At 34.9% G+C, this 27,349-nt stretch overlaps 1 protein-coding gene across 2 annotated transcripts in view; it reads left to right on the top strand.

Annotated features, from left to right (window-relative positions):
• LOC106050602 (galactoside alpha-(1,2)-fucosyltransferase 2-like) overlaps window positions 1–27,349 on the top strand; it is a 44,312-nt gene that overhangs the window by 7,221 nt on the left and 9,742 nt on the right. The window contains exons 3-5 of one of the 2 annotated variants that reach the window (XM_056015073.1): window positions 7,899–7,943; window positions 9,188–9,329; window positions 22,263–22,643. In XM_056015073.1, the coding sequence (XP_055871048.1) occupies window positions 9,265–9,329; window positions 22,263–22,643 (446 nt within the window). In that variant the 5' untranslated portion in view covers window positions 7,899–7,943; window positions 9,188–9,264. The remainder of the gene's footprint in view (window positions 1–7,898; window positions 7,944–9,187; window positions 9,330–22,262; window positions 22,644–27,349) is intronic. The other variant, XM_056015071.1, reaches the window with a different exon arrangement.

Here is a 27,349-nt window from a genome sequence, read left to right as displayed (position 1 = left end):
ATAGTTGTACCTTCTGTTTGAGCTGAAGTGTATTTGTACACATTGTTTTAACTCTTGTGTACGTGTTAGTTATAGTTTCCGGAAATGTATGACTTTGGAAACACAATTCTATTATTCACCCAGGTCACAGCTGGGACTTTATAACAACGTGATACACTGCAATGAAAATGAAGCCTCTTGCATTGTCTTTCTATTATTAGTTGACCACTTAATGTACTTTAGTGTTTGACAAAAACAAAAGATGCAACTGTTGAAAGTCCTTACACATGTCTAGAATACAAAACATTAACAACACGATACAGTTGTAAAAGGTCCTTACACATGGCTAGAATTTTAAAAAAAATCACCACATTTAATTTAAGATGTAAAGTAAAATTAATTTTGGCTAGACATCTTTTTATGAATGAAAGGTATTCGAATGACGTCACAGGGGGGAAAAAAATTTGACACCGATTACGTCAATGGCTTACAACAGTACACTAAAACATTTATTTGCAAACATGAACACGTTTTAATGAATCAATTGGCCTAATTAGACATTTGCGCACCATCTTATTGTAGGGTAGGCTATATTAGCCTTGCCAACAAAGTAAAAGCCACCTACACGTCTATCCGCAATTCAATTATAAATCAAACAAAGCACAATAACAATAAACAGACCTCGGCCAAGTTTTTGGTATCGTTTGTTCTTCCATAATAAATCAACATATGTGCTTGTAAGAGTTCCACTACTTTGTTAGAACCTCATTTACAATGCTCGAATTTTTTTTCCTAGAGCGAAACGAAAATAAAGGTAGAGTAAAATGCGAGGGAGGAGTTTGGAAGAGCAATTGAAACTAAAATAAGGGTAGAGTAAAATGTGAGGGAGGAGTTTGGAAGAGCAATTGAAATCTTTCTTTTTCCAGACATTCTTAAAACACAAATTGAAAGCGACGAATAGTTATGACTTGCATTGTATTTTTTTTTCTGTGAATACCCTTTTTAGTGGCCCCCGAAAGGGGAAAGACCGCTAATAGTTTTTTGTGTTCTGATTGTAATGGAAAGATGTTTGCGTTCCATCATGGACATCATGTGGTAGGACCACACCATAAAGCAGGCATGTCAAACTCATTAAGGTGTATGGGCCGTATAAGAACTTAATATGACCTGAGGGGCCGCAGCCAAAAATCAGTTGCAAAATTAGTTGTAAATTAGAAACAATACAATACAATACAAAAATTAATGGCATACCTGTCCCTTAGCTAAATTTGTAGTACTATTTAGTAATTACAAATTAATATGATTACGCATTATTTTCTTTGTTATGATGCTTGAAATCTTTTATAGGATAAAAGTTTATTAATGTCATGTTGAAGTTTGTTTTCCATTGACACATTACTGTTGACAAAGATTGATGAGATAATCTCGAACGGTGAGATGCTTTTGTAGCTTTCATTATGGAAAAGAACTGCTCACAGAGATCAGTGCTTGCAAACAGCAAGAATTCTGGCTGCAAATTTCCGCAATTCAACGTACCAATTCTATATACTTCGATTTCAACAAAGAATCTGACTGCTATTCTATCTGCTCCAGTTGCACATTACCAGCAGCATTTTCAGGATCAAATGAGAATGGAGATACAAACAAAGAAAATTCTTGCTCGTACAGAACGAAGTCACGCAAACGGCCAGTGGAAGCATCTACTAACGATTCCAGGTGTAAGAAATATTTACCAAATGTTGCAGCCGTATTTAGTCTTTTTAGTTCCTAACACGTTGAGAAGTGAACAAGATTTTCTCTTGATATTTGGTCAATCCACAGTCGTAATTTTGCTTGAAAGTACTTCACATGATCACACGCAGTTGTAACAATTTTGTCTTTACTTTGAAGTTTCAAATTCAAGTCTAGCAGGTGACCAGCGAGATCAACTGCTAATGCCAAATCCTGAACACATTCGTCAGTTTGGAAATGTTCAACAGGTTCACCGTTCATGTTCAGAAACAATACAATTTCCTCACGCAGTGCAAAAAATCTCAATACTTTATGACATGAGAGTCGGCGGACTTCTGTGTAGTAGGGAACACAATCAAATTCGTGTCCAATGTGATCCAGAAACATTGAACATTGGCGATGATTTAATTAAACTACGGGCACGAATAAAATTGTGAGTGACTGTAACCGGTCTTATGGTATGTTGGAACTGTAATTGCTTTGCGCAGAATGTTTCTTGGTGAATGATGTACTAAAAATGTGGAAATTTAAACTTAGCATCAGTCTCTCTTTTTTTTTTGCAAGTAACTTTGCATCAAATCCATTTCATTTCATGGTTAGTGCGCCATCCGTTGTTAGACTAGCTAGCTTTACCAAAGATAAATTGTACTGCAATATCACCTCCTCTAATTTCTCAAAACCATCCTCGCTTGTTGTGGTGTTATGTATAGAACAAAGCTCAAGTAGCTCCTCATGTATCTCAAAATTCCTGTCACAGGCCCTTATGAATATAGCCAACTGTGCTACACCCGTTACATCAGTTGACTCAAGGAGAGCCAATGAAATAATTCAAAATCTTTAATTATTCACGTAATCTGACATGTCATTTATTGTATCTGCCACAGTGTTTGTAGTTAACGCTATTTCCTAAATGCTTTCACCTTTTCTGGACAAATTACTTCGACTTTAACGACACACTCCTTCATAAAATCACATTCACTAAATTATTTGTCATGGCTGCAAATAAATTGGACAAAATGTAGTTTAAATTGCTTTCACTACTTATCAAGTAGCTTGTCATCTCTTATTTTCCAGCGTAAAAGTTCAACATTATTTTGATAATTTTTAGGTGGCTAAGGGGGACGCACGCAAACGCCGTGTTTGACATGCCTGCCATAAAGTGACAATTTCCAGTTAGACAGTTTAGAGAAACTGGTTATAGTTTTACAGTTACGCTGGGCAGGGCACGTATCCCGTATCCCAGAAGCATTGCAGAAAAGCTCCAAAATTATGCGCTGTAATATTTTATTTTGATACTAAATTATTACAATAAAAATCCAAACTTCAAAATAAATTTTGTTTCTGTACTTTAATGCACCGACTTTTATGTCCGAAATGGGAGTTGTTAAAACCGTTTTTAAAACACAAATCGATCAGAGAAAAGTCCAACCTTTTACTTTTAAAAAGCACGGCCACGACGTTATAATCAGATTGATCACTGTATACTATCTGTATACTATATCAATCTAAGAAGTTTGCTTAGCATCACTCTATACCAGGGGTGGGCAAAATACGGACGGGGGCCACATGCGGCCCGCCGGAGTGTCTTATGCGGCCCGCCGACACCTACAGAAATCAGGTGTGTCCACAGTATATACATATAAAATGGAAATATATTTAAAACAATATCCATATAAATTATTAAAACTGTCTCATTATAACATGTTTCAAGTAAACGAAGACACACACTCAGGCCAGTATTTATTCAATGCTATGAAGAACTGTGTTGAGTGTTGGGTAGGCTTGGAACAAGATGGCAAGTGCAACAACTGATGGAACTCGATCTTATCTTTGACTGAGAAAAACTTGTTTTGTTTTGTGTTTTTTTTTTAATTAAAAAATATCCCAACCATAAACTCTAAATAGGAAAGTTTGCACAAAGCTGCATAAAATTTCATTACATTTTTGATCAGATTGTCATAGTCATTAGAATTAATAAAGCTAGGAGTTATAACCACAGGTAGTTCCGATTTAGGAACAAAGTATTACAATGTATCTGCCACCTAGGCATGGGCAAGGCAAATCAGCTCACCATTTAGCGCAAAAGCTTTCAGCTCCAGAGGACATAACTCCAAGTAAAGAGAAGTTTAAGTCAGTACTTCCACGGGAGTTTTATGTGTGCCAGATGCCGCAGTTTATACAATTTGGGCACAGATACATCTATTCTTCTTCTTCGTTCTCAATTTACATGTTGGAGGGTTCAGATCAGTAATTTTCTATCTGAGATGAACCGCGCAATGGTTTCCAGATCAGGCAGTTCTACGAATAATGTATGTTCTATATGAGAGTTTTGGGGTCAGGGTCTTGTTCGGGTCTTTTGATTTAGTATGCACCATTAAAGGACATGGTCAGCATTATCTGGTGATGCTTCACAAGGGCAGGTTTCTCCCGTCCCGACATTTAACTTACGGATTATATATTGCCCCATTCAGTGAACAAGCATATGTGTGTGTGTGGAAACTAAACAAGTATAATCACTGGTCGATGTTGACTGACTGTAATTTGTTTGTTTGTTTGTATTGCATGTTTCGGATGTTCCTTCAGAGTTGAAGATAATTACTTCCTAGTCCAAACCTCCCGCAAGACGATGGGGGATGGGAGCTGGCAGGGTTTGAACCCTGGACCATCGATAAATCTGAACGACAGTCCAGCGCGCAAACCGCACGATCAGGCAGCCATCCTTGTAACAGCAGTCACAAGGGTAAAAACTATTAGGCTAGTTCCACAGTTCCGGGACATTATGCATGATTGTAAAAAGTAAGATACTGCACATTAAGTGCAACTGTATTTTTGTGAGGATATTGTGATATAAAAAAACAGCAGTGTAAAAGAAAAATCGTAAAATTGGTTTAAAAAATTGTTAACTCTTGCCGTAATTCCTCAGCGTAAAGTGTTGAAAAAAAAATGAAACGTGAATATAATAATGTGTAATTATGAATTTTAAAAGACATTCTACACAGTTATTATTATTATTATTATTATATATACGGCCCGCCATTCCCAATTTTTTTTAATACGGCCCTTGATACAAAAATGTTGCCCACCCCTGCTCTATACTATTTCAATCTAAGAAGCTTTGCTTAGCATTACCCTGGGGGCCTATACTATATCAATCTAAGAAGTTTTGCTTAGCATCACTCTATACTATATCAATCTAAGAAGTTTTGCTAAAAGCCATAATGATTACGCCCCCCCCCCAAAATTAAATTGTGTTTATCTGCTATATTCAATATCTGAACGTGACTATTTAAGAAGTTACACTGTAACGACTTTCTTCTAAGCCAGTAAATGGCCTATTTCTATTCCATCTACTGTAACAGAACATATACGCTATTTGTTTCGGATTGGAAGTGGTTTCACCGTCGCTCATGTTTGCATTTACAAAAAAAATTCCAAAATGAGTTCGGGTCAATATCTACTTTCTTAAGAAATCATTGAACCTGTATGTGTGTGTATGTGTATAAATATTATAACCAACCTTTTCAGAAAGGATATCTAAGTGTTACAGATACTGTTATATTGTTAGGTCGGAGATTTATTAATGTTATTGACATTGTTTATGTTCATATTGTAATAACTTAAAGTAGGCAACTCAACGAGGCACATATATGTCTATTTACACGACATCACAGGTACACAAAGGGCCTTGAGTACAGCATCTCCATATTGGCTCTCTACTTGGGCGGAAATCGTTCTCTTTCTAATGTTTACATTCTTTTAGGTCTAGTCTATCACAGTGCGTACCTTCTAGCACTAGCCTGCATGGCTGTGCGCATTGCAGAGTTATAACATTGCCCCCTTCTTAGAGCTTTTCGTCCCGAAAAGAAACAGTGCAGTGGAGGTTTGACAGTTCAGGTGGAGGTCGATCGGTGGGAACCACAGACGTTAGGGTGCCTGTTGCCCACGAAGCCATCTGCACAGTTTTCCGCGGTCGTCGCTTCCACGTCTTCCAGTTGGCCAGCCTACGCTTGAGACGATGTCGTGGTAGCTGCTTCGACCTCATGACGATAGCCGCTGATGCCAGCCAGCTGACACAGGGAGAGTTAGTGGAGGTCAGAGTTGTCAGCCACGTAACACAAATGGAGGTCGTGGCGATCACTGTAGATTCCAGGGTTGTTGTTCCAAGACGCTGAGTCAGCGGACCTTTTCCATGGATGTGTCGTGACACAGTTGTAGGCCCACTGGTAGCCATGGTTTCAAGCACATAGTCTTTCTCAGCTTCATCTGTAAGGTATGCCCATGAAGCATCCTTGTAATGTTCATCCACCACAGCATCAGGTTTCGCTGGAATTAATTCCCCACCGTTCATGTCACTCTCACTGAAGTGGGCAGAAGTACACATTTTTGTTAAGTTCAGATCTTGTAGCTGGGTTTCTTGGCATGGTCACTGTCCCCGCAGGGCGCCGCATATACAGTTCATGTCAATCGCCTGGATGCAGTTGCCAGGCATCGAGTTTTCTCTTATGCCGCTGCCAAAGTCCAATTCGTTGTGTCTGTCTCGGCCATTGTTGGGGCCCGTATTTGCAATTTCACCCGACGACATCCAAGGCAATGAATCAGAAACGGTCTTAAGGCTTTCATGGTTCGAGTTCCCGTCAAAGGTACTGACAGATAAACAGAGGTCTTTAAGGTCCACACCAGCAAGATTGGACCCAGACCAAACGTTGTCTTGATCTGTCCGGCTCGTTGCAGGTATACCAGGAACAAAAGTTTCAGGCACATAACAGACTTCTCTTGTTTCTTCATTTGTCTCTTTCCTTTCGAATCGGCACATCCCATTATAGATCGTCGCAACAATCGTTGTCACGTTTCTCGTCTTGAAACTCATCGCCGCCAGACTTGCCCACAACATAGTCACAATCCCCAGCGCCTCCATCACCACTGTTTGTGCAGCCACAGTCATGACCAGGCAACTGCTCCTTCCCTAACGAGTTTATTCCTCCTTTTGCTTGCGACACAATTCTATCACTTTGGTCTATTTTGGCCTTCTACTTGCAATACACTTTCATCTACTTTGTTTAACATTATGTTCCTACTCATGTTCCCCATCATGATCCTAATCGTGTTCATTTGTTCCTTAAATGCATCCCCACAGTCCTGGATCTTGCCAATGATATCAACAATCCCAGGCTCAATTTCAAATTTGTAGTTCTCCGGATCTTCTTCTTCATTGATCAGAGCTTGCCGCAGACGAGCCGTGAGCGTTTCCCTCCTACCGACGGGTTTTAAACCTAGGTCCCAAAGCTCTTGTCTTATCTCTTTCATTGAGAGCTGATTCAATAGCTTAAAAAATGTCATTGTAATCAAAGCCTCTCGTTGAGTTGCCTATAATCCCACTTCTGAGACCAATTGTAATAACTTAAAGGAGGCAACTCAACGAGGCACATATATGTCTATTTACACGACATCACAGGTACACAAAGTGCCTTGAATACAGCATCTCCATATTGGCACTCTACTTGGGCGGAAATCGTTCTCTTTCTAAATTTGGCATCCTTTTAGGTCTAGTCTATCACAGTGCGCACCTTCTAGCACTAGCCTGGATGGTTGTGCGCATTGCAGAGTTATAACAATATGTATTCATTCAACAGATAGTTATGAAGATATAGGTAAATGTGAAACTGACCAAATTGATGTGATTGAATGATTATCTAATTGATCTATGTGTTATATGTGAAGCTTCAATAACAATGTCTACATGGTATATATTCTAAAACAAAACTTTTCTCTTTAGTTTAGTGTACCCCTTTTTGAATAATTAGGTTTTAAATTATATTCCACTTTTTTGCATAAAAAATATTTTTTTTTTATAATTGTGGGTAGTTGGTTGGGGAAAGTAAAGGCTGTTGGTAGTTGTTCTAGCCACATGATACCCTCGTAGACAGTAAGCCACAGAACAGATGATCTTTACATCATCTACCCTATAGACTACAAAGTCTGAAATGAGAATATTACTTTCTTTACTTTTGGTAGTTAATATGATCAAAAATACTTAATAAAGTAATACAATTTTTTTAAAATAATATTTTGACAAAACTCTAAGCCTGGGTTCATAAATATATTAAAGATATGCTACATTTATATTATGCGTTTAAATAATTAATGTTTCTCTTTCTTTCTCACATCATATTTTTTTTCTCATCATATAGATCTACAATGTACCCGCATTTAAAAAAGAAATCACAAATTATAAGGTACATAATCAATATATAACTTCCCTTTAGACTAGGTGGGCGAGAGTTATTCAACCATAACTTCATTGCAGTTGAATTATAAAGATTTTGTTTTGTTTCTCTTTGCAACTCCCCCCACCTATAATACGATGGATAATGTTTGTTATAATTAAACCCCCGTTTTCCTTCAGAGTCTGTTCCACCTCTCCCTCTTATTTCTGAAAGCTGAGAAAGGCTGAATAATGAGGATTAATGTAGTACAGTGGTTCCCAAAATAAGACCCCCCGGGCCCTGTCCGGAATGTGACGAGGTGCCATCCGCCCCATCAAGCTCACAGTTCATGAGGATGGGCCCTAATCTGACTTGACGATCATTTACAAACACGGGGCCCTTGACACATGTATCGGAAACTTATATAGCCCCCCTCGCCCCCCCCCCAAAAAAAAAAAAAGTTGGACACCGTTGATGTGGCAGATGTTTCCATCTCTTTAGCGGGATGAATGAAACAAAGTAGTGGTTAATATTTTTTGCGTTTAACGCATCATTTAGTTTGAAACATTGTGAGGAGTTGAGTTGAAGTACTTTAACATCTGCATGGGCTTACAAATAATACCAGGAGAATGAGTTGACTATGGCGGACTACACATGTTATGGTGAAGTAATGTCTCAACATTTGTTACATTGTGCTGAAAGTCAGTATTGACACTTTAAATTCTTGAACGTTTTAATCATGCCTTCAAAATTTAGTCATTAATATAAGATCTTTGAAGCCATTAATATGAGGTCTTTAAAGATTAGCTATTAATATAAGATCTTTGAAGTCATTAATATGAGGTCTTTAAAGATTAGCTATTAATATAAGATCTTTGAAGCCATTAATATGAGGTCTTTAAAGATTAGCTATTAATATAAGATCTTCAAAGTTTAGCTATTGATATTAGGTCTTTAATGTTTAGCTATTTAAAAAAAGTCTTAAAAGTTTAGGTATTAATAAAAAGTCTTTAAAGTTTATCTATTTTTACATGATCTTTTGATTTTATCTATTAATATAGGTTCTTTAAAAATTTTATTAATTTAATGTCTTCAAAGTTTATCTATTAATATAATGTCTTTGAAATTTAGGTTTTGGATATAAGATCTTTAAAGTTTATCTATTTTTATAAGGTCTGTATAGTTTATCTATTAATATAAGGTCTTTAAAGTTAAGCTTATAATATAAGGTTTTAAAATTTTTGCCATTAAGAGAATGTCTTTCATTGTTTCAGAATATTCAACAAGTTTTGATAGAACACCAATACAGACCACAAGAAGAACATAAGTAAAAACGGTCACGTGATGAAAAATGCAAAGACGATTGTTTTTCCTAGTGTGTGGCTCCGTCTTCGTAGGTCTGAGCATTTTGTCATTGTAAGTACAAATGTCCAAATGTCTAAGCCAGATGACAAATAGTGACGTAGTCTGACTGTTGTTACCGGTCGTTGACTTGTGGCACCAAATTGCTGGTAGACAACTAAATCGTTGACGTATTAAATCTTAACTAATAAACTTGAAATGACTTCAGTAGTTCCTTTTTTGAACAAGACTCAATATAACTTTTGTTTTGAGTTTAAAACACCCTACCAGGGGGTTTTGAGTTTGAAACCTCCTACCATGGGTTTAGCAGTTAAATATCCCTCTTTAGTAGGGTTTGAAGCTAAAAAATACCTCTTCAATATAAAAAAAAAAGAAAATTATGCACTAAAAATGTTATGAGCGTAGCTAAATGGGTTTTGACTCAGTTTTGATTTTAAACACCCTTCAGCGATGTTTGAAGGTAAAAATATCTCTTTAATGCTAAAAACAAAGCAAATTATACACTCAAAATTCTAAGATTGTAGTCAAATGGGTTTTGAGTTTAAACTCTCCTCCAGTGGAGTTTGAAGCTAAAAAATACCTCTTCAATATAAAAAAAAAAAGCAAATTACACACTCTAAAATCTATGATCGTAGCCAAAGGGGTTTTGAGTTTAAAACCCCCGCAAGCTGGGTTTGAAGCTAAAAAATACAATATTATAAAAAAAGCAAATTACACACTAAAATTATTAGAGCGTAGCCAAGCCGATTGGAGGTTTTGAGTTTAAGCCCCTCTCCTACAATTGGCTTTTTAAAACCCCTCCAGATGGTTTTGAGTTTAAAATCCCCCTAAAGAGTGGAAAACCTCTATCTTCAATATTATTCTAAAGCAAACTACAGTTACCGAATTCTATGACCGTAGCTAAATGGGGTTTTGAATTAAAAAAACAACAACTCCAGAGATTTTTTAGTTTAAAACCCGCAACAGATGATTTTGACGATAAAACTTCCCTTTTCGATATAAAATCTAAAGCAAACTACAGTCACCTAATTGCAAGAGCGCATTTATGAGAGGTTACACATTTCTACCAGTGGTGGGGCTCCATTGATAAAGTGCAGTGAATAGTCATTTAGGTTTTTGAAATAAAACTTTTTAATATCAGGAAAATGCAGTGAAGATACCTCAGAATATGCATTTTGTTGACTTTCAATACCAGAAATAGTGCTGCGCCCCGCGCTGGGGGAGCTCCTCGTGCTCACTTGCTTTCTATGGCGGGAAGCCTACAATTTTCCACTATTTCCAGGAAGAACCTATACAATAAACGTCTTACGAAAGAATGAAGGGTCAAGATGTAATAAAGATTATGTACACACACACTTACATACATTATTTTTTTTTCGGAAAGGGGGGAGGCGGAAAAATCTCCCCAAACCCGACCCCCTCCGAAAAAAAATCCTGGCTACGCCCATGATATATATGTATATTTTAATCGATTTTCCAAGGCTTTTGAAAAAGTTCACCACTATAGTTTGCTTAAAAAATTTCAATATTTTGGCATTAATGGTCCATTGCATCACTGGATTAAAGATTTTCTGATAGGGAGAGAACAAACTGTAATAATAAATGGCTCTAAATTAACACCAATAAGAGTAAACTCATGTTTACCTCAAGGAACAGTCTTGGGTCCACTACTATTTTTAATTTACATAAATATTTTACCAAATTGCATTATTCGCACATCGTCAGACGATTGCATAATATATAGAACAATAAAAACAACACAAGACACAGATATTTTACAAAGAGAATTAGATGAATTACAGAAATGGGAATCAAATTGGAGCATGTCTTTCCACCCAGAAAAATGTCAGTTATTAAGAGTAACAAAAAACTAAAACAAATTAATTCCACTTATCCTATTCATGGCAAACCAGTAACACAGACTAAAAACGCAAAATACCTAGGTGTTATAATAAATGTAAAACTGTCATGGAATCCCCATATTGATCAAACTATGAAAAAAATCAAACAAAGAATTAGGGTTTATTAGCAGAAATTTCTATAAATCAAATAAGAACATGAAACTAAAATGTTATTTAACCTTGGTTAGGCCAATAATAGAATATGCATCATCTGTTTGGGACCCCTCAAATAAAGAAAACATTAAGAAACTAGAATATATAGAATAACTATATATATATATATACACATTTCCATATCTCTATATGATGTTTATATCTAAGTGTATTTAGATACTACACAGCTCACTAATGACAAACAAACTGTCAGCGTCGCTGTCACCAGTCTGTTGCCACTCCCTGGTCTCTCTTGTACATTTAGGTCACACTGCTCACACAATGGTCACTGACTGTTACACACTTATGTATTTTAAAATTTAACTATATTTCTCAATATTGTAGAAGTTATTTCCTTTATTCGATATATATATATATATATATATATATATATATATATATATATATAAAGTAATGATCAATAATTAATTGAACCAATGGCAATTTTTTTTATTGGTTCATGTTTTGTTATGTACACTAAATAATTGTTTAAAGTATCAACTTGATCTGAGAATGGGTGTGGGAGAAAAAGTGTTCCCTTATGTAAAGGAACGAAACCGTACATTTTTAGCGGTATCTGTGTATATTGAAGGATTAATTTCCCTTGTTACTTAGGCTTAGACTTAGGTCCTCCCGCGCCGTTCGGCGCATTGGGCGGCAAGCTGTCGCCATAAAGATCTGTCACTGGCAATGTCTGAAGCCTCCTCCCACCTGGTGTCCACTGTTCTGAGGTCCTCCATGAAGGTGTGTCGTCAAGTAAGACGAGGACGTCCCTGTTTGCGCTTTCCTCGTTTTGGCTTCCATGTTATCGCAACTCTTGGTGTGCGTAATTCATGTTGAAGTAGAACATGTCTCGCAAACCTCATGCGACGCTCAGTCACAACCTCACTAAGTGTTCGACTCCCAGTTCGGCATAGGATTTCCTTGTTTGAGACCAGATCTGTGTAACTGACTCCCAAAATCCGTCTCAGCCGTCTCTGTTGAGCGACATTTAGTCTTTTCTCAATTTTGACAGATGACTTCCATGTCTCACATGCATATGTAGCAGTTGGAATGACGATTGTGTTTAGAAGGTGTATGTTTGTCTCGAGTCCAATGACTTGGCTAGTCCAAATAGGCTGCAGCCTTTGGAAAACGCTCCCTGCCTTTCCTATTCGGCACGCTACATCATGGTAAGCATCTCCATCATTTGTTATGATGCTGCCAAGGTACGTGAACTTGTCCAGCTCTTCAAGCTTTGACTCGCCAAGTCTGACGGGGACACCCTTTGCCTTATATCCAACTCGCATAATTTTAGTCTTATCCAAGTTTATGCGGAGGCCAACTTTGGGTGCCTCTCTGTCTAGGCTCTCCGTCATTTCTTGAATGCATTTATTTGTAGCCTAAATCGTTAAGCTGTAGCGAATTCAGATGCATAGATGATTCTACGCCAAACAAGACGCGATTTTGCTACTGTTCTCCTGCGCTGACTCCAATGGCTGCCTGAGAGTGCAAGAATCAATTACAAGATGGCCACACTTTGAACTCAGTGCATCCACAACAATGAAATGCCCTGGTTCGTTAGTGAACTGATCCCCCCCCCCCAACCATGTCTTTCAGCAAACTCTGCGCTCCATGGACTAAACGTCTATAGATGTTTCACGTTCCTCATTCAAACGCAGCGGTCTGTGGGATTTTTCAGTGCATGGATCAAAGGTTTGGAACTCATTCCCTAAGGAGCTCCGATAAACATTATGATTCCCTACATTGCAGAAGAACATGAAGACCTACCTGTATAAAAGTTACTTAGATTAATTTGCATTGTAAAGCTCCTTTATTAGATCTGTTTAGTTCTCATTACGCACTGAACCTATATAATATTAATCTGTGGCATTTTACGTCTCGAGAGACGATCTTTTCCTTTTGCAACTTCTTGTGTGACTAAAGAGCCCAATCCTTGATACACAGCTGTGTATATAATATTAATAGCATTATAAAAATATAATAATAATAATAGTAATACTAATCTTTATTGTCCGTAAGGAAATTTGTCTTACAATTTGTGCATTACACTTGTAATGACACAAGATGCGTAGAAGTTGATGTGAATCGGGTTTTTCCTAAGTAATGTGACGAGTAAGAACAGAGTAGGATAATGAACAAGAAGAATAACGGACAAGACGCCTAAGAGGACGACGCTAGGCTAGCGACGACAGAGGACTGTGCCCTTTTTATTGTTTATTAAATTGTTAAAGTTATCAGCCTGCGTTATTAAGTATATTCTTGATTCATTCTGTTGTTGTGTCATATGGACTCGCATGCACCAGTAACATATATATACTCATCAACAAAATAGACCATCAACAGATGTGGCGACCCACGACGGCCAGGGCGTCATTTTGATCTACAATCTAGTTAACTTCGTGTTCTGGATATATCTATCTACAATTCTACACTTGGCGAAGTACACTGGAGAAGTACTGGATTAACATTCGTTTATTTCTACTAGATCTACCCTACGTCTGTGCTAATTATCTGGACTGCAGCTGGATTTTGGCATCTTTGTTCCAGTGGATCTAGACTTTCTATTAGAGAAAATTCGAAACCGTTACCAGCGTCTAGCTTTGTCAGCCATGTTGGATATTTTTAGATTGAACTTGGATCTATATTGACTAGATCTATATCTATTGTGTCTGAACCCAGAACTATTTCGTCCGTGTAAGTGATCTAGGGCAGTCCGTCGTCAGTATACCTCTATCTAAATATATATACCTCAAGACTACTCAAGAGTGAAGATACCTCATTTTGTCAGGTTTATCTGTTTATTGTGAGTACGGGAAGTCACCTGAGTCTACATATCTAGTATCTACAAGCTGACCGTTGGATCGAGTCACCTTGTCTGGCTTGTCAGGTTTGTTTTTCAAGCTATTAATTGACTGTTGCAGTGTTGCTGAGCTTACAATCTAATCTACACACGAGTGATGGTATACCCTACTACCACACTGCGTGACCATCTATTCAACTTGTAAAGTTGACTAATTTATATTCATCAAAAGAGAGAGTTGGACTTAGTCATTTTTTTTACCTCTCTTGAGACAGCACCACCAGCTTGTCTCAGTATTGACTTATGTTCCTGACCTGAAGACAGAAGCCAGCACCAACAGATCATCAAGTGGAACCGGAACCTTGGAACCTGACCAGAGGACTTTATCTGAGATTCGTACCATACTGTGGCAGCACCAGGAGAGATTGGCCTAACTCAGTACTGCCTGTCGAGTAGCCTGTGGGAGCACACCTTGCCTTGCCTAAGACTAAGACAGTGGGGAACTTGTGTGGAACTGACCGTTGTAGCTCCGTGGACTGAACAAAGGGGATCTAACTAAAGATAAGTTTATTTTTTCTCTCCATTATTATTAAATTAAGTCTATTAGGGACAGTAGATCTTTGTTAAGAGCAGGTTGCCTGATAAGGGCGTCATTATAGGACACATTAGAAAGTGGACCTGCTCCATTTAATAAAGTCTCGATGATTGTTTAGATTGTCTTGTTTTGTTCGTATCCACGTACATTTTATTTTTTTTAGAAGTCAAGTGAAGTTATCTTTATTTGTCTCTTTCAGTGTATACTTCCTCTAAAAAGTCTCATCTCATTAGAATAGATTTATTTTTTTTGTGTCTTATTACGTTTATTTTACACTATTCTTATTATATATTAGTAATTTTATCTTAAGTAGATAAGGTAAGCCACGTTTAATCTAGATTATAAATTCTAGATTGTTTCCAGGTATTAACTAAATTGTTATACCTATGAGAGCCTTAGATCTATTTTATCCTGAGGACAACTGAGTCTAAGGAGTAATTATTTATATATAGATCTTTTGTCCCGATTAATCGGTTGACATTATTTTATAGATGTGTTTAAACACAGTCTAATTGGTCAGAATAAAATTTTTTGTCAGTATCACTGGATTGTGATTTACTGTTGGAGGTATAATATTGATTTATCTATTTGAAGTTGTATTGAAGTTGTATTGAATCTAGACTAGTGACTAGAATAGTCCTAGGGGTATTTATTGGCAAGAAGTAAGTCCATTGAATTAAGTATTGAGGTATTGATATTTGTTTATGTGGTCTAAAGTAAGTCCACTGAATTAAGGTGATATAAAATTTTGAGTTGTATTCAAGTATTGTGGTTGTGAGTAAGTCCACTGAGGTAATATTTGTTGATATAACACTGAGCAAAGGTATTTAAATATATAAATATATATATATTACAAGAAGTATTTGAAAGTGAGTTTTTGTGAAAACTAAATTGTGATATTTAGGCCAATAGGGAGGCCATATCAAAACTATATTGAGACATTGTTTAAAATAAAATAAGCATAATGGCAACAGCTCCAAACTTTGATTATATGGAGACTTTTCGCCAGCAAATTATTGCTGAGGCTAAACAATTAGAACTTAAAGGGAAGGACCTAACTAGCTATGTACAGCAAATGGTGACAATAGAGAGAGATAGAATTGATCAGATAAGGGAGAAAGAAAAAGATAGGGAAGCACAATTAATAAAAGAAGAAGCAGATAGGAAATTACAATATGATCTTGAGAAATTGAGAATTGAAGCTGAACAAAATAAACAAAAAGTTAATAGCAATAATACTAATGATAGATCTAATACTAATACTACCAGTGCCCCAGACAATCACATTGAAACCAATAATAGTAATAATCATACAAACAACACTAATATTTCAAGTGATAACAACCATTGGTTGAGGAAAAAACTACAACCCTTTCAGGAGGCTAGAGATTGCATTTCAGATTACCTAAAGAGATATGAAATTAAAATGGTTAATTGTAATATAAGGGAGGAAGAGTGGTCTCAAATTTTGTTAGACTTTGTACAAGGGCAAGCTCTTACAATTTGTCAAAACCATAATCATACTGTACAAAATAGCTACCAAATTTTAAAAAAGGAATTGCTGAATGCATATGGACACAATGCCAGCACATTCAGAAAAAAATTTTTTGAAAACACACCTTCCAATCAGATAGAACCACAAACCACTATAAATTTGGAAAAAGACTATTTTAATAAATGGCTGGGATTTGAGAAGATTGACAGTACCTTTGAGGGATTAAAAAATTTTATATTACTTGATAATTTTGTAGCCAAGTGTGACCCTCAATTACAATCATTTATCAAAGAAAGGAATCCCAAAGTTTTGGATGATGTTACTGAGATAATAAGAACATATAAAAATGCCTATCCCAACAACCTTTTTTCATGTAAAGATAAAAAGAATATTGATCTAGTGGGATATACACAGGAAAACAATGAAAGAAGTAGAAATAGAAGTAGGGATAGCCAACATTTTAGATATAGCAATAGTAGAGATAGGTCAAACAACAGGGATGTTACATGTTATAGATGTGGGAAAAAAGGACATATGGCTATGAGATGCAGGGGAACACAAAACAGGTCAAACAGTAGGAATAATTATAATAGATCAAGTAGTACACATAATTACAATAGGACAGATAGTAGAAATAATTACAGAGCAGACAGTAGGAATAGGTACAGCAATTACAACAACAATTACAATAAAAACACATACAATAGGAGTAAAAGCAGGGAATATAAAAATAGAGATTCTGACAGAGTGCTTTTTGTTAGGGAAAATAAAAACAATTTTGCTTTTTACCCAGCTTTTATTAACAATGTTCCAATAAAGGCAATCCGAGATAGTGGCTGTAACACACTCGTGGTTCGGGCTGATCTCATTGAGGCGCAATATTATAGGGGATATACAAGGAAAGTGGAGTTGGCAGATGGCAGTATAAAGGAATTTAAAGTATTTAAAGTGTTTATTGAGACACCTTTTTACACTGGCCATTGTGAGGGAGTAGCCATGCCTAACATGAGACATGATATGTTAATTGGAAACTTAACAGGTTTGAAGGAATGTTCAAGACAGGAAATTGAAGCATGGGAAAAGAAATATGAAAGGTTACAGCAGAATAGGAATACTGAAACAGATAATTACATTAGTAATATGGTAATAACCAGATCTAAGAACAAGCCAAAACAAGAAACTCAGGAACTTATTGATATGAATGATGAAATAGTTAATGGTGAAGAAGATAAAGAGAAAGAGGTTGAAATACAAGGTCAAAAACAAGACGAAACGCAAGCAGAAAAACAGAAAGATGGAACTGAAGAAATGAAAACAGAAGAATTGAAAGGAATAAACAAATTGGCTCAAGAACAAAAACAAGATAACATCATTGGGAAAACATATGACAGAATTAGTGACAGGAGAAATAATAACCCAATGGAGAAATATGTCATAGAAGAAGGAATACTATTTAGAAAAACAAAAATAAATGATAGAGAAATAAAACAATTAGTCTTACCACAAAAGTATTGGAAGGATGTCATGATTTTGTCACATGACAGTAATTTAAGTGGACATAGAGGTATAAAGAAATGTTTTAGAAATTTAGCAACTCAAGTATTTTGGCCTAAAATGAAAGGAACCATATCAAAATACATAAGATCATGTGATATGTGTCAAAGAAGGGGACTTAAGGGTAAATTAGGTAAAGCTCCATTACAGTCAATGGATGAACCAAATAAACCATTTCAAAAAATAGCAATAGACATCATAGGACCTTTAACTAAAACAGAACATAATAATAAGTACATATTGACAATAGTAGACATGTTCAGTAGATATCCTGAAGCAGTGGTATTATCCAATATAGACACAGAAAATATTATTAATGCTTTAGATCAAAAGTTCATAGTCAGACATGGGATACCAAAAACATTACTATCAGACAATGCTTCTATGTTTACATCTGAGTTATTTAAAAGATGGACATTAAAATATGGTATTGAACACATTAAATCATCGCCATTCCACCCGGAAGCCAACGGGCTTTGTGAACGCCTTAACGGTGTTATAAAAAGATCCTTAGCTAAAATTGTAGAAAATAATCAGAAAAACTGGGATCAATATATTAATTTTGTTCTATTTTCTATTAGAAATAATATTCATGAGGCAACTCAATTTTCACCATATGAGTTAGTACATGGAAGGAAACCTAGGGATGAAATACAAATTTTTAAAGAAAGTTTGATCTTAAATAAAATAGAAAAGGAAAATGACAATGAAACAGCTTTAGATTTAAAACAAATATGGGCGGAAGCTTTTGAGAATAACATGAAATATAAAGAAACAGTACATGAGAACTTAAATGAAAAAAGAAAATTAAGAACATTGGAGGTAGGAGACAAGGTATTACTTTTGGTAATTGACTTAAAAAACAAATTAGGAAAACAGTGGAAGGGTCCATTTGTTGTTACAAATAAAACAAGTGAAGTAAACTATAAGATTAATATGAATGGAAAAATAAAAACATATCATATAAATAATTTGAAGTTATACAATGAGAGAAATGAAAATCAATTTCAAAATTTGGATACAGAAGTAAACAATGAAAATCAAACTCAAAAGTTAGATACAGAAACTGTGGAAAATGAAAATCAAGTAGATGAATGTTTAATTGTTTTAATCAATGAGGAAACTAATGAAAATGATATTAAAAATATTCCTATACTAGAAACTAAAGATAATCAAACATGGGAAAAACTGAATTTAGAAAATTTATCTCCAGAAAAAACAAAAGACATAATAAATGTAATCAATGATTTTAAAGAAATTTTTTCCAGTTTGCCAGGAAAAACAAATATCATAAAGCATGACATAAAGTTAACTAGTGACAAACCTATTTTCATGAAGCCTTATAGGATTCCATTACACTTACAGGGAAAAGTTAAAGATGAAATAGACAACTTATTAAAACTAGGAATAATAGAACCATCCAATTCAGCTTATGCTTCACCAATAGTTATAGCAAAGAAAAAGAATGGGGATATAAGGTTATGCATAGATTATAGACAGTTAAATAAAATAACTGAATTTGATCCTTACCCTATGCCTAACATTGATGACATATTACACAAATTGTCCAATGCTAAAGTATTTACAAAATTGGATCTGACAAAAGGATATTGGCAAATTCCTTTAACCAATAGAGCTAAACCTTATACTGCATTTATCACTCCTTATGGAATATTCCAATGGAACTTTATGAGCTTTGGGCTTATAAATGCTCCAGCTACCTTTAATAGGATGATGATGTCGGTTATAGGTCATAGAAAAAATGTAATCTGTTACTTAGATGATATATGCATTTTTCATGAGGATTGGAAAGAACATTTAAAAGGAATTAGGGAGATTTTTGAGTTAATTAAACAAAATGGTCTAACAGTTCAAGCAGAAAAGGTAGAGATAGGCTTAGAAGAAATCACATTTTTAGGACATAGAGTTAAAAATAATACTATCAGTCCCATTGAAGATAATGTAAAGAAGATATTAGAAATAGAAATACCAACAACACAAAAACAGATTAAATCAATACTAGGGATGATAAACTATTATAGAAAATACATACCAAATTTAGCAGAGATAGTTGATCCATTAAACCAGTTATTAAAGAAAGGATAGCCTAGAAAAGTGACTTGTAATAGAAAGTGTGTAGAAGCTATAGAGAAAGTTAAGCATATTTTTTCTACAAATTTGATATTGAGATTACCGGATGTTTCTAAAATATTCTATGTCACTACTGATGCTTCTGGTAGTGCTATAGGAGGTTGTTTGATGCAACATTATGATAAATTACACCCAATAATTTATGTAAGTAGGAAATTATCTGATACTGAGAAGAGATACAGTGTCATAGAGAAGGAGGCTTTAGCTGTTGTTTGGGTTGTAACTAAGTTGGAAAGCTATTTACTGGGAAACAAATTCATATTGTTATCTGATCACAGGCCTCTTAAGTTTATGCAAGAAAAAAGTATTAAAAATGGTAGATTATACAGGTGGTTTCTAATTTTACAAGAATATAATTTTCAATTGGAGGCTATTAGGGGAGAAATTAATATTGTAGCTGACATGTTGTCAAGAGTTACAGTGAGATAAACTGTTGTAAATAATGATTATTCATTTTGATTTGTTTATGCATGTATATATATGTATATGTTCTAGTCAATGGGTATGAATAAGTTGTTTATATATGGACTATATATATTTTATTTCCTTTAAAGGAAGATAACTCAGTAAAATATAAATTGGGAATTTTATTAAATCAAGGGAGATAATTATAAAATTTCAATAATTGAAGTCAAAGGTGTAAATTAAAGTAAGTATGATCATCTACAGTCATTATTTTTTTATATAATCATTATCATCCATTAGTAAAAGGCTAGGTCAGTTTGGAAATGGTAAGTGGAGAGAAAATATACTTATTGGTACCCAACAAAAAAGTTAGGTAGAATAATTTGGAAAGTTGTTTTGACACAAATATTACATTTTGTCTGACAGGAGGGGTTTGGTGTGATGTGAGGCGACCAGCCATGAACATATAGCCAATGACAGTATTTACTCTGAAAAACTCTGATTTATGCCTATGGAGTCAGCAAAGGCATCTTCGTATGTGGACTATATACATGTGTATTTATTCTGAAAAACTGTTTTATGTCTGTGGAATCGACAAAGGCATCGTCGTATGGGGACTGTATACATGTCTTGATGGACTTAGTACTATTAGTTGGTGAAACTATTACACTGTACTATACTATTTCATCGTCAATGACATGAGTGATGATTAGAACACTGTATACCGGATATTTTCTTACCAATAACTGTATTGGAACTGTACATATTGTTTTCTTGGTGTCAACATTCAACTACAGTGTGAACTTTGTGACATAGGAACATGGACAATTTTACCAGGAACTGATGAAGATGGGAAACATGATGATGTCCATCAAGATCAAGATATATGTTTGTTTTGTCTTTCCCCAAAATTTTGGCCATGTATATTGTACAGACATGACAGTAGGGATAGTGTTTTAGACTGAAAAAAAAAAATTGACAAAATTTTTTTTTTGATAAAGGGGGGAGGAAATATGTAATGACACAAGATGCGTAGAAGTTGATGTGAATCGGGTTTTTCCTAAGTAATGTGACGAGTAAGAACAGAGTAGGATAATGAACAAGAAGAATAACGGACAAGACGCCTAAGAGGACGACGCTAGGCTAGCGACGACAGAGGACTGTGCCCTTTTTATTGTTTATTAAATTGTTAAAGTTATCAGCCTGCGTTATTAAGTATATTCTTGATTCATTCTGTTGTTGTGTCATATGGACTCGCATGCACCAGTAACATATATATACTCATCAACAAAATAGACCATCAACACACTAAACAAAACATTATAACTATTAAAAAAATGTAAATTCACACCAGACTCACTCATAATTTACATTTGAAAAATTTATATCAGAATGTTTCGCTTTAATAATCTAACCACCAGGGGAACAAAAGAGTGTTTGTGTCTGTTTGCCTTTGCTATCGGTGTCTTGTATCTCTTTTGTGATGGTAAAATCCTGACACAAAGGGTGATTCTTTATTTCTAGAATCTTTTTAGTTTTTTTTATGGATGTTTGTCTCAAACAGCTGCCCAAATGGGGTTGTTTTTTGCCAATGATTTTTATTTTTAATGCTCAGATTGCCATACCAGGCAGTGATACTAAAACTTAAAATATTGTAGATGTGAGCGTGATAAACATAGCTTATGCCATTTCGATAACATTAAACGATAATTATTACATTATTATTATCAATTAAATGATAATTATTATCATTATTATTATCAATTTAATTATTATTATTACAACTTTTGAAACATTTTAGAAAAACGGTTTCTTTTATTTTTTTTTTTGATGACTTTTTGTCTTGGTCACTACAAATGTGTCTGTTTGGATGAAACCTAAAGTTAGACTTTAACGTTCTTTTTGCTTCTTTAATACTTTTATTTCACAGCTATAACCCGATTGTGACGTTTATGTCGACGTTAGACTCAAGTATCAGTCAGATATATATCTACACCAATTCATCAGCCAACAAGGAAAATACCTTCAAGCTACTAAGCTCACCCCCAAACCAAACCATCTCCTTGGCTATTGAATCCTCTTCGACCACAACTACGACAACTACTCAGCAATCTACTACCTCCCAGGCCAACGTATCGGCACTCTACCTGACCACTAGGTTCATGGGTCGCCTAGGTAACCAGATGTTCATCTATGCTACCATGGTAGGCCTGGCCAGGGCGCAGAACAGAGTGCCTGTATTAAAGAGCGGGGGAGATCTGGTGACGACGTTTCAGATTACCAACCTCAATAAAGACATGAACACAGATGGGTAAGTGACACAGTCTCTATTTAGTTAATATAGTAAGTATATAGATCTGTAGTGTCTAGTTAGTACAAATTTAGACGTCGCATGTCTTGCTAGTACTGTTGCTTATGAAATTAAATATTAGTAATTCATGTTCTTTTTAATACTACTTGAATGAACATTCTCAACAAATGAACCATTTGATAACACATGATATGCTTCACAAATAATGGTATTACATAATATTAAAGCTAAGCTGGATGTTTTTGGCGCAGTCGTTTTGGCGCGATAGCAATTTTTGTGCAGCAGTTTTGACGCGTGAAATTTCGGCATGAAAAAATTTAGTCACTTAATTTATGATCATCTTTATTGCGTACTCTATATCGATGTTTCGTATAAGTCTTTGTGTTCAAACATATTTTTTATGTAAAGAACAAAAAGTTATTTTATGACTAATAGATTTGGGATTTAAATTTGTTGCAGGCGACCTGATAACGAGGCACACGGATGTGGATATTCTCAATTGTAGTCAAACTGAATTTCCATTTGATTGGATCAATAAAATGATCTTATCTTATCTTATCGTAATAATTAATGCTATATACACTGCATAATTAATATTATTGTCCAAATCAAAATGAAACTGCTATACAGGAAAACAAATCGATATAATTTTAAGTGCATAAAAAAATTATGTATTTTATTTATAGTCGCTACAACAGAGAAAATAAAGAGTACACTGTTAAATGTCATCTTCTGCGTTTCACACACCTCGCCTATAGTTTATGGGGGTGGAGGAAGCATGTCAATATATCATGGTATCGGATAGGAATCTGACCCTTTTACAGTTTGAATGTATTAAACTAAGACGGATTTAACTGTGGTGACATTAACGAATCTAAATATGTATCTCTACACTAAACAGACTAAGCGTATCAACACCCATATGATATATTGTTGTGTTATGATTAGGAATTAATTATTTATTTCGGAAATAGTGAAGTTTGAGAAATGACGTGACTCGTACAAACAAGGATAGGTTTTAGATAGCGCGAAATATCAGCCGACGAAAACAGACTACTTCCAGGACGCCTTAGAGATAGGAAGCTTGTTCTGAACGTAGAGAGTTAGCTGACATTCGACTGTTCCCTTCCATTAAACTTCATGTTCATGTATCAGTCTCTCAACAAACTTATATCCATGGTTTGGTCTTTCGCCGGTGTCATTGGATTTCATTGAGTGTTAGCTCCTTTGGTTATTTGCATTAGACACCGCGGATGCGCCTAATAACTGGCGACCCCGCCTGAGCTTGCTGACGCCTTCATCCAGAAGTATTGGAGAAGTCATTGGTCTGGTCAGCAGATAGACCTTGATTATAGCAGCCACGTCGGCGAAGTGCAGCCAGTGGCCTTTCGTGCCCTAACAATATATTGCTTGGGCGCGTAAATGTTTTAATAGATATGGGAAAATTAATATCCTTGTGACGAAAGTAGTCAAATTTAAAATTAAGTAGCGGAAATAGTGAAAAAAAAAATCAAAACTGTCACGAGAAGGAAGTGTTATTTTGTGCTGGGATTTTCGCACTTATTTTATTTCAGAGACTTTGACATTGAACAGATTCCCAATTTGATCCAATTAAATAATTCATTCAAAAGCCGCTGACGTCAGTCGTGTTGTGTGTCGCTGGTTGCCTATTCAACGCCAGCTCAATCTGTCTTGTAATTACAAATACCTCAAGTATTGCCAAGTCAAGTGAAGTCATCGAAGTCATCGAAACACTTGATAATCAAGAGCACCACCGAACACTAGATATAATTGTGTATACATGCTTGTTGCAATAGTTCTACTCTGAGTCAGATCCTCATTCTGATTATTTTCAGAGATTGTCAATAATTAAACTTAATGTTAAGATCTTCTTACTGCTTCGTTTGTCACGTACTAGGTTAAACAAAATGCCCGGCATTCTTAAGATTGACAAATCTTGTAGACACTCTATTTTGTGACAGATATTTTATGATTTTGTGTACATAAGCAAATATGTATGTATGTAAATATGTATGTATGTAAATATATATGAATATAAATATGTATGTATTTAAATATGTACTTATTTAAATATGTATACATGTTAATATGTATGTATGTATGTAAATATGTATGAATGTAAATATGTATGTATGTATGTAAATATGTATGAATGTAAATATGTATGTATGTAAATATGTATGAATGTAAATATGTATGAATGTAAATATGTATGTATGTAAATATGTATGTATGTAAATATGTATGTATGTAAATATGTATGTATGTAAATATGTATGTATGTAAATATGTATGAATGTAAATATGTATGTATGTAAATATGTATGAATGTAAATATGTATGAATGTAAATATGTATGTATGTAAATATGTATGAATGTAAATATGTATGAATGTAAATATGTATGTATGTAAATATGTATGAATGCAAATATGTATGTATGTAAATATGTATGTGTATATATATACACACACACAGAGTCAAATCCAGGGCCTAGATCTAAAGATAGATGCAACATCTGCAAAAAAATATGCACCCTGAAACAGAAAGCCATTCAATGTGACACCTGCGATGAATGGTACCATGCATCATGTCTCCATATGAATACACCTGTGTATTATGCCTTAGGCAACAAAGACGCATCATGGCACTGTGTACCGTGTGGGTTACCTCAGTTTACATCAGGACTGTTTGATTCCTTTGATGCGGACACTTCTAACCCATACAACATCCTAAACACCATCCCGAACCAAACTCACCAACCACTAGCCAGATCCACTCCTGTTAAACCTAAATCTACTAAAATTAATACAACAGCCTCACTAAACAAACCTACTAAAGAAGTAATACCAAAATACCTTAAAACCTTAGTTATAAATTTTCAAAGCATTAGGAACAAAACAGCAGACTTAGAAATTTTATTAGAATGTGAGAAACCAGACATAATTGCAGGAACAGAAACTTGGCTGCATCCTGAAATTTATAATGCAGAAATTTTCAATAGTAATTATGAAATTTTTAGAAAAGATAGGGCTGATAATCATGGAGGAGTTCTTTTAGCAATAAAAAACACTCTTATAGCAGAAGAAATTACCTTACCTAACTCAAAAAATGTAGAATCAACATTTTGTAAAATTAATACCACCTCAACATCCCTAATAATAGGCAGCATTTACAGACCACCAAATTCTAGTTTAGAATACATGCAGGAACTATGTAATCAGATTACTACACTTAAAGAGACAAATAAAAATGCAGTTTTTTGGATAATGGGTGATTTCAACCTACCTGATATAAATTGGAAAACACTAACCATAGATAAACACCAAAACCTTAAGGACATAAATGAGCTTTTCATAGAAACTTTACACAACCTAAGTTTAGATCAAATCATTAAAAAGCCAACTAGATTAAACAACACATTAGATCTCTTCTTAACCAACAGACCTGGATTAGTAGTTGATTATGAAATTATCCCTGGTCTATCAGACCATGAGATCATAAAAATACACAGTCAGATAAAAGCAGTAGCCAATACAAAACCCAAAAGAAAAATCTTACTCTGGAATAAATGTAACCTAACACAACTACACCAAGCTGCACTAAACTTTCAACAAACATTCTTATTAGAAAAAGACATTAACCAACCAGTCGATGACCTCTGGAATTTCATTAAAAACCATCTTAAAAGCATAATAGAAAATCATATACCAACTAAATACACATCAAACAAAATAAATAAATGCTGGTTTAATAATAGACTAAAGAAGCTTTGTAAACAGAAGGAAAACCTCTATAGAAAATTTAAAGAAACTAATGCAGAAAGAGTTTACAAAAAGTATATAAAAATTAAACACTTAACCCAAAAAGTAAGCAGACAGCTGCAGAGTGAATACATAAACAATGTAATATCTAAAGATAACAACAAAAACCTATGGTCATACATTAAGTCTAAGAAAATGGAAACAACAGGCGTAGCGCCATTAAAAGATGAACATAACATAATACATAATGATAATGAAACTAAAGCAAACATTCTAAACAAATACTTTGCATCAGCATTCTCAGCCCCAGGAGACAAAGACATATTACTGAATTTGAACCAAGTAGACAACATAGAAGATATAGTAGTACAAGAAAATGGAATTCAAAAACTATTAGCCAACACCAAACCAAATAAAGCTTCTGGACCTGATGGTATTCCAGCTAGATTACTCAAAGAACTAAGTAATGAGCTAGCCCCAGTGTTCAAAATACTCTTTCAGGCTTCACTTAACCAGGGCAGAGTACCAAAGGACTGGAAAGAAGCTAATGTCACCCCCCTATTTAAAAAAGGAGAAAAATCTGACCCAGGGAACTACAGACCAGTATCACTTACCAGCATCACATGTAAAATCCTAGAACACATAATATGTAGCAACATCATAAACCACTTAGACAAACATAATGTCCTCACACCATACCAACATGGCTTTAGGAAATATAGATCATGTGAAACACAACTAATAGGACTAATTGATGATTTTTCAAAAGGTTTAGATAATAGTGAACAAATAGATGCTATCTTACTAGATTTTTCTAAGGCTTTTGACAAAGTTCACCACCATAGTTTGCTTAAAAAATTAAAATATTTCGGCATTAATGGTCCACTGCATCAGTGGATTAAAGACTTTCTGATAGGGAGA

The sequence above is a fragment of the Biomphalaria glabrata genome, chromosome 17, assembly GCF_947242115.1.
Source record: "Biomphalaria glabrata chromosome 17, xgBioGlab47.1, whole genome shotgun sequence".
Lineage (NCBI taxonomy): Eukaryota > Metazoa > Mollusca > Gastropoda > Planorbidae > Biomphalaria > Biomphalaria glabrata.
Note: the sequence above shows the minus strand (reverse complement) of the source record. Positions and strands in the feature narration are given on the sequence as shown.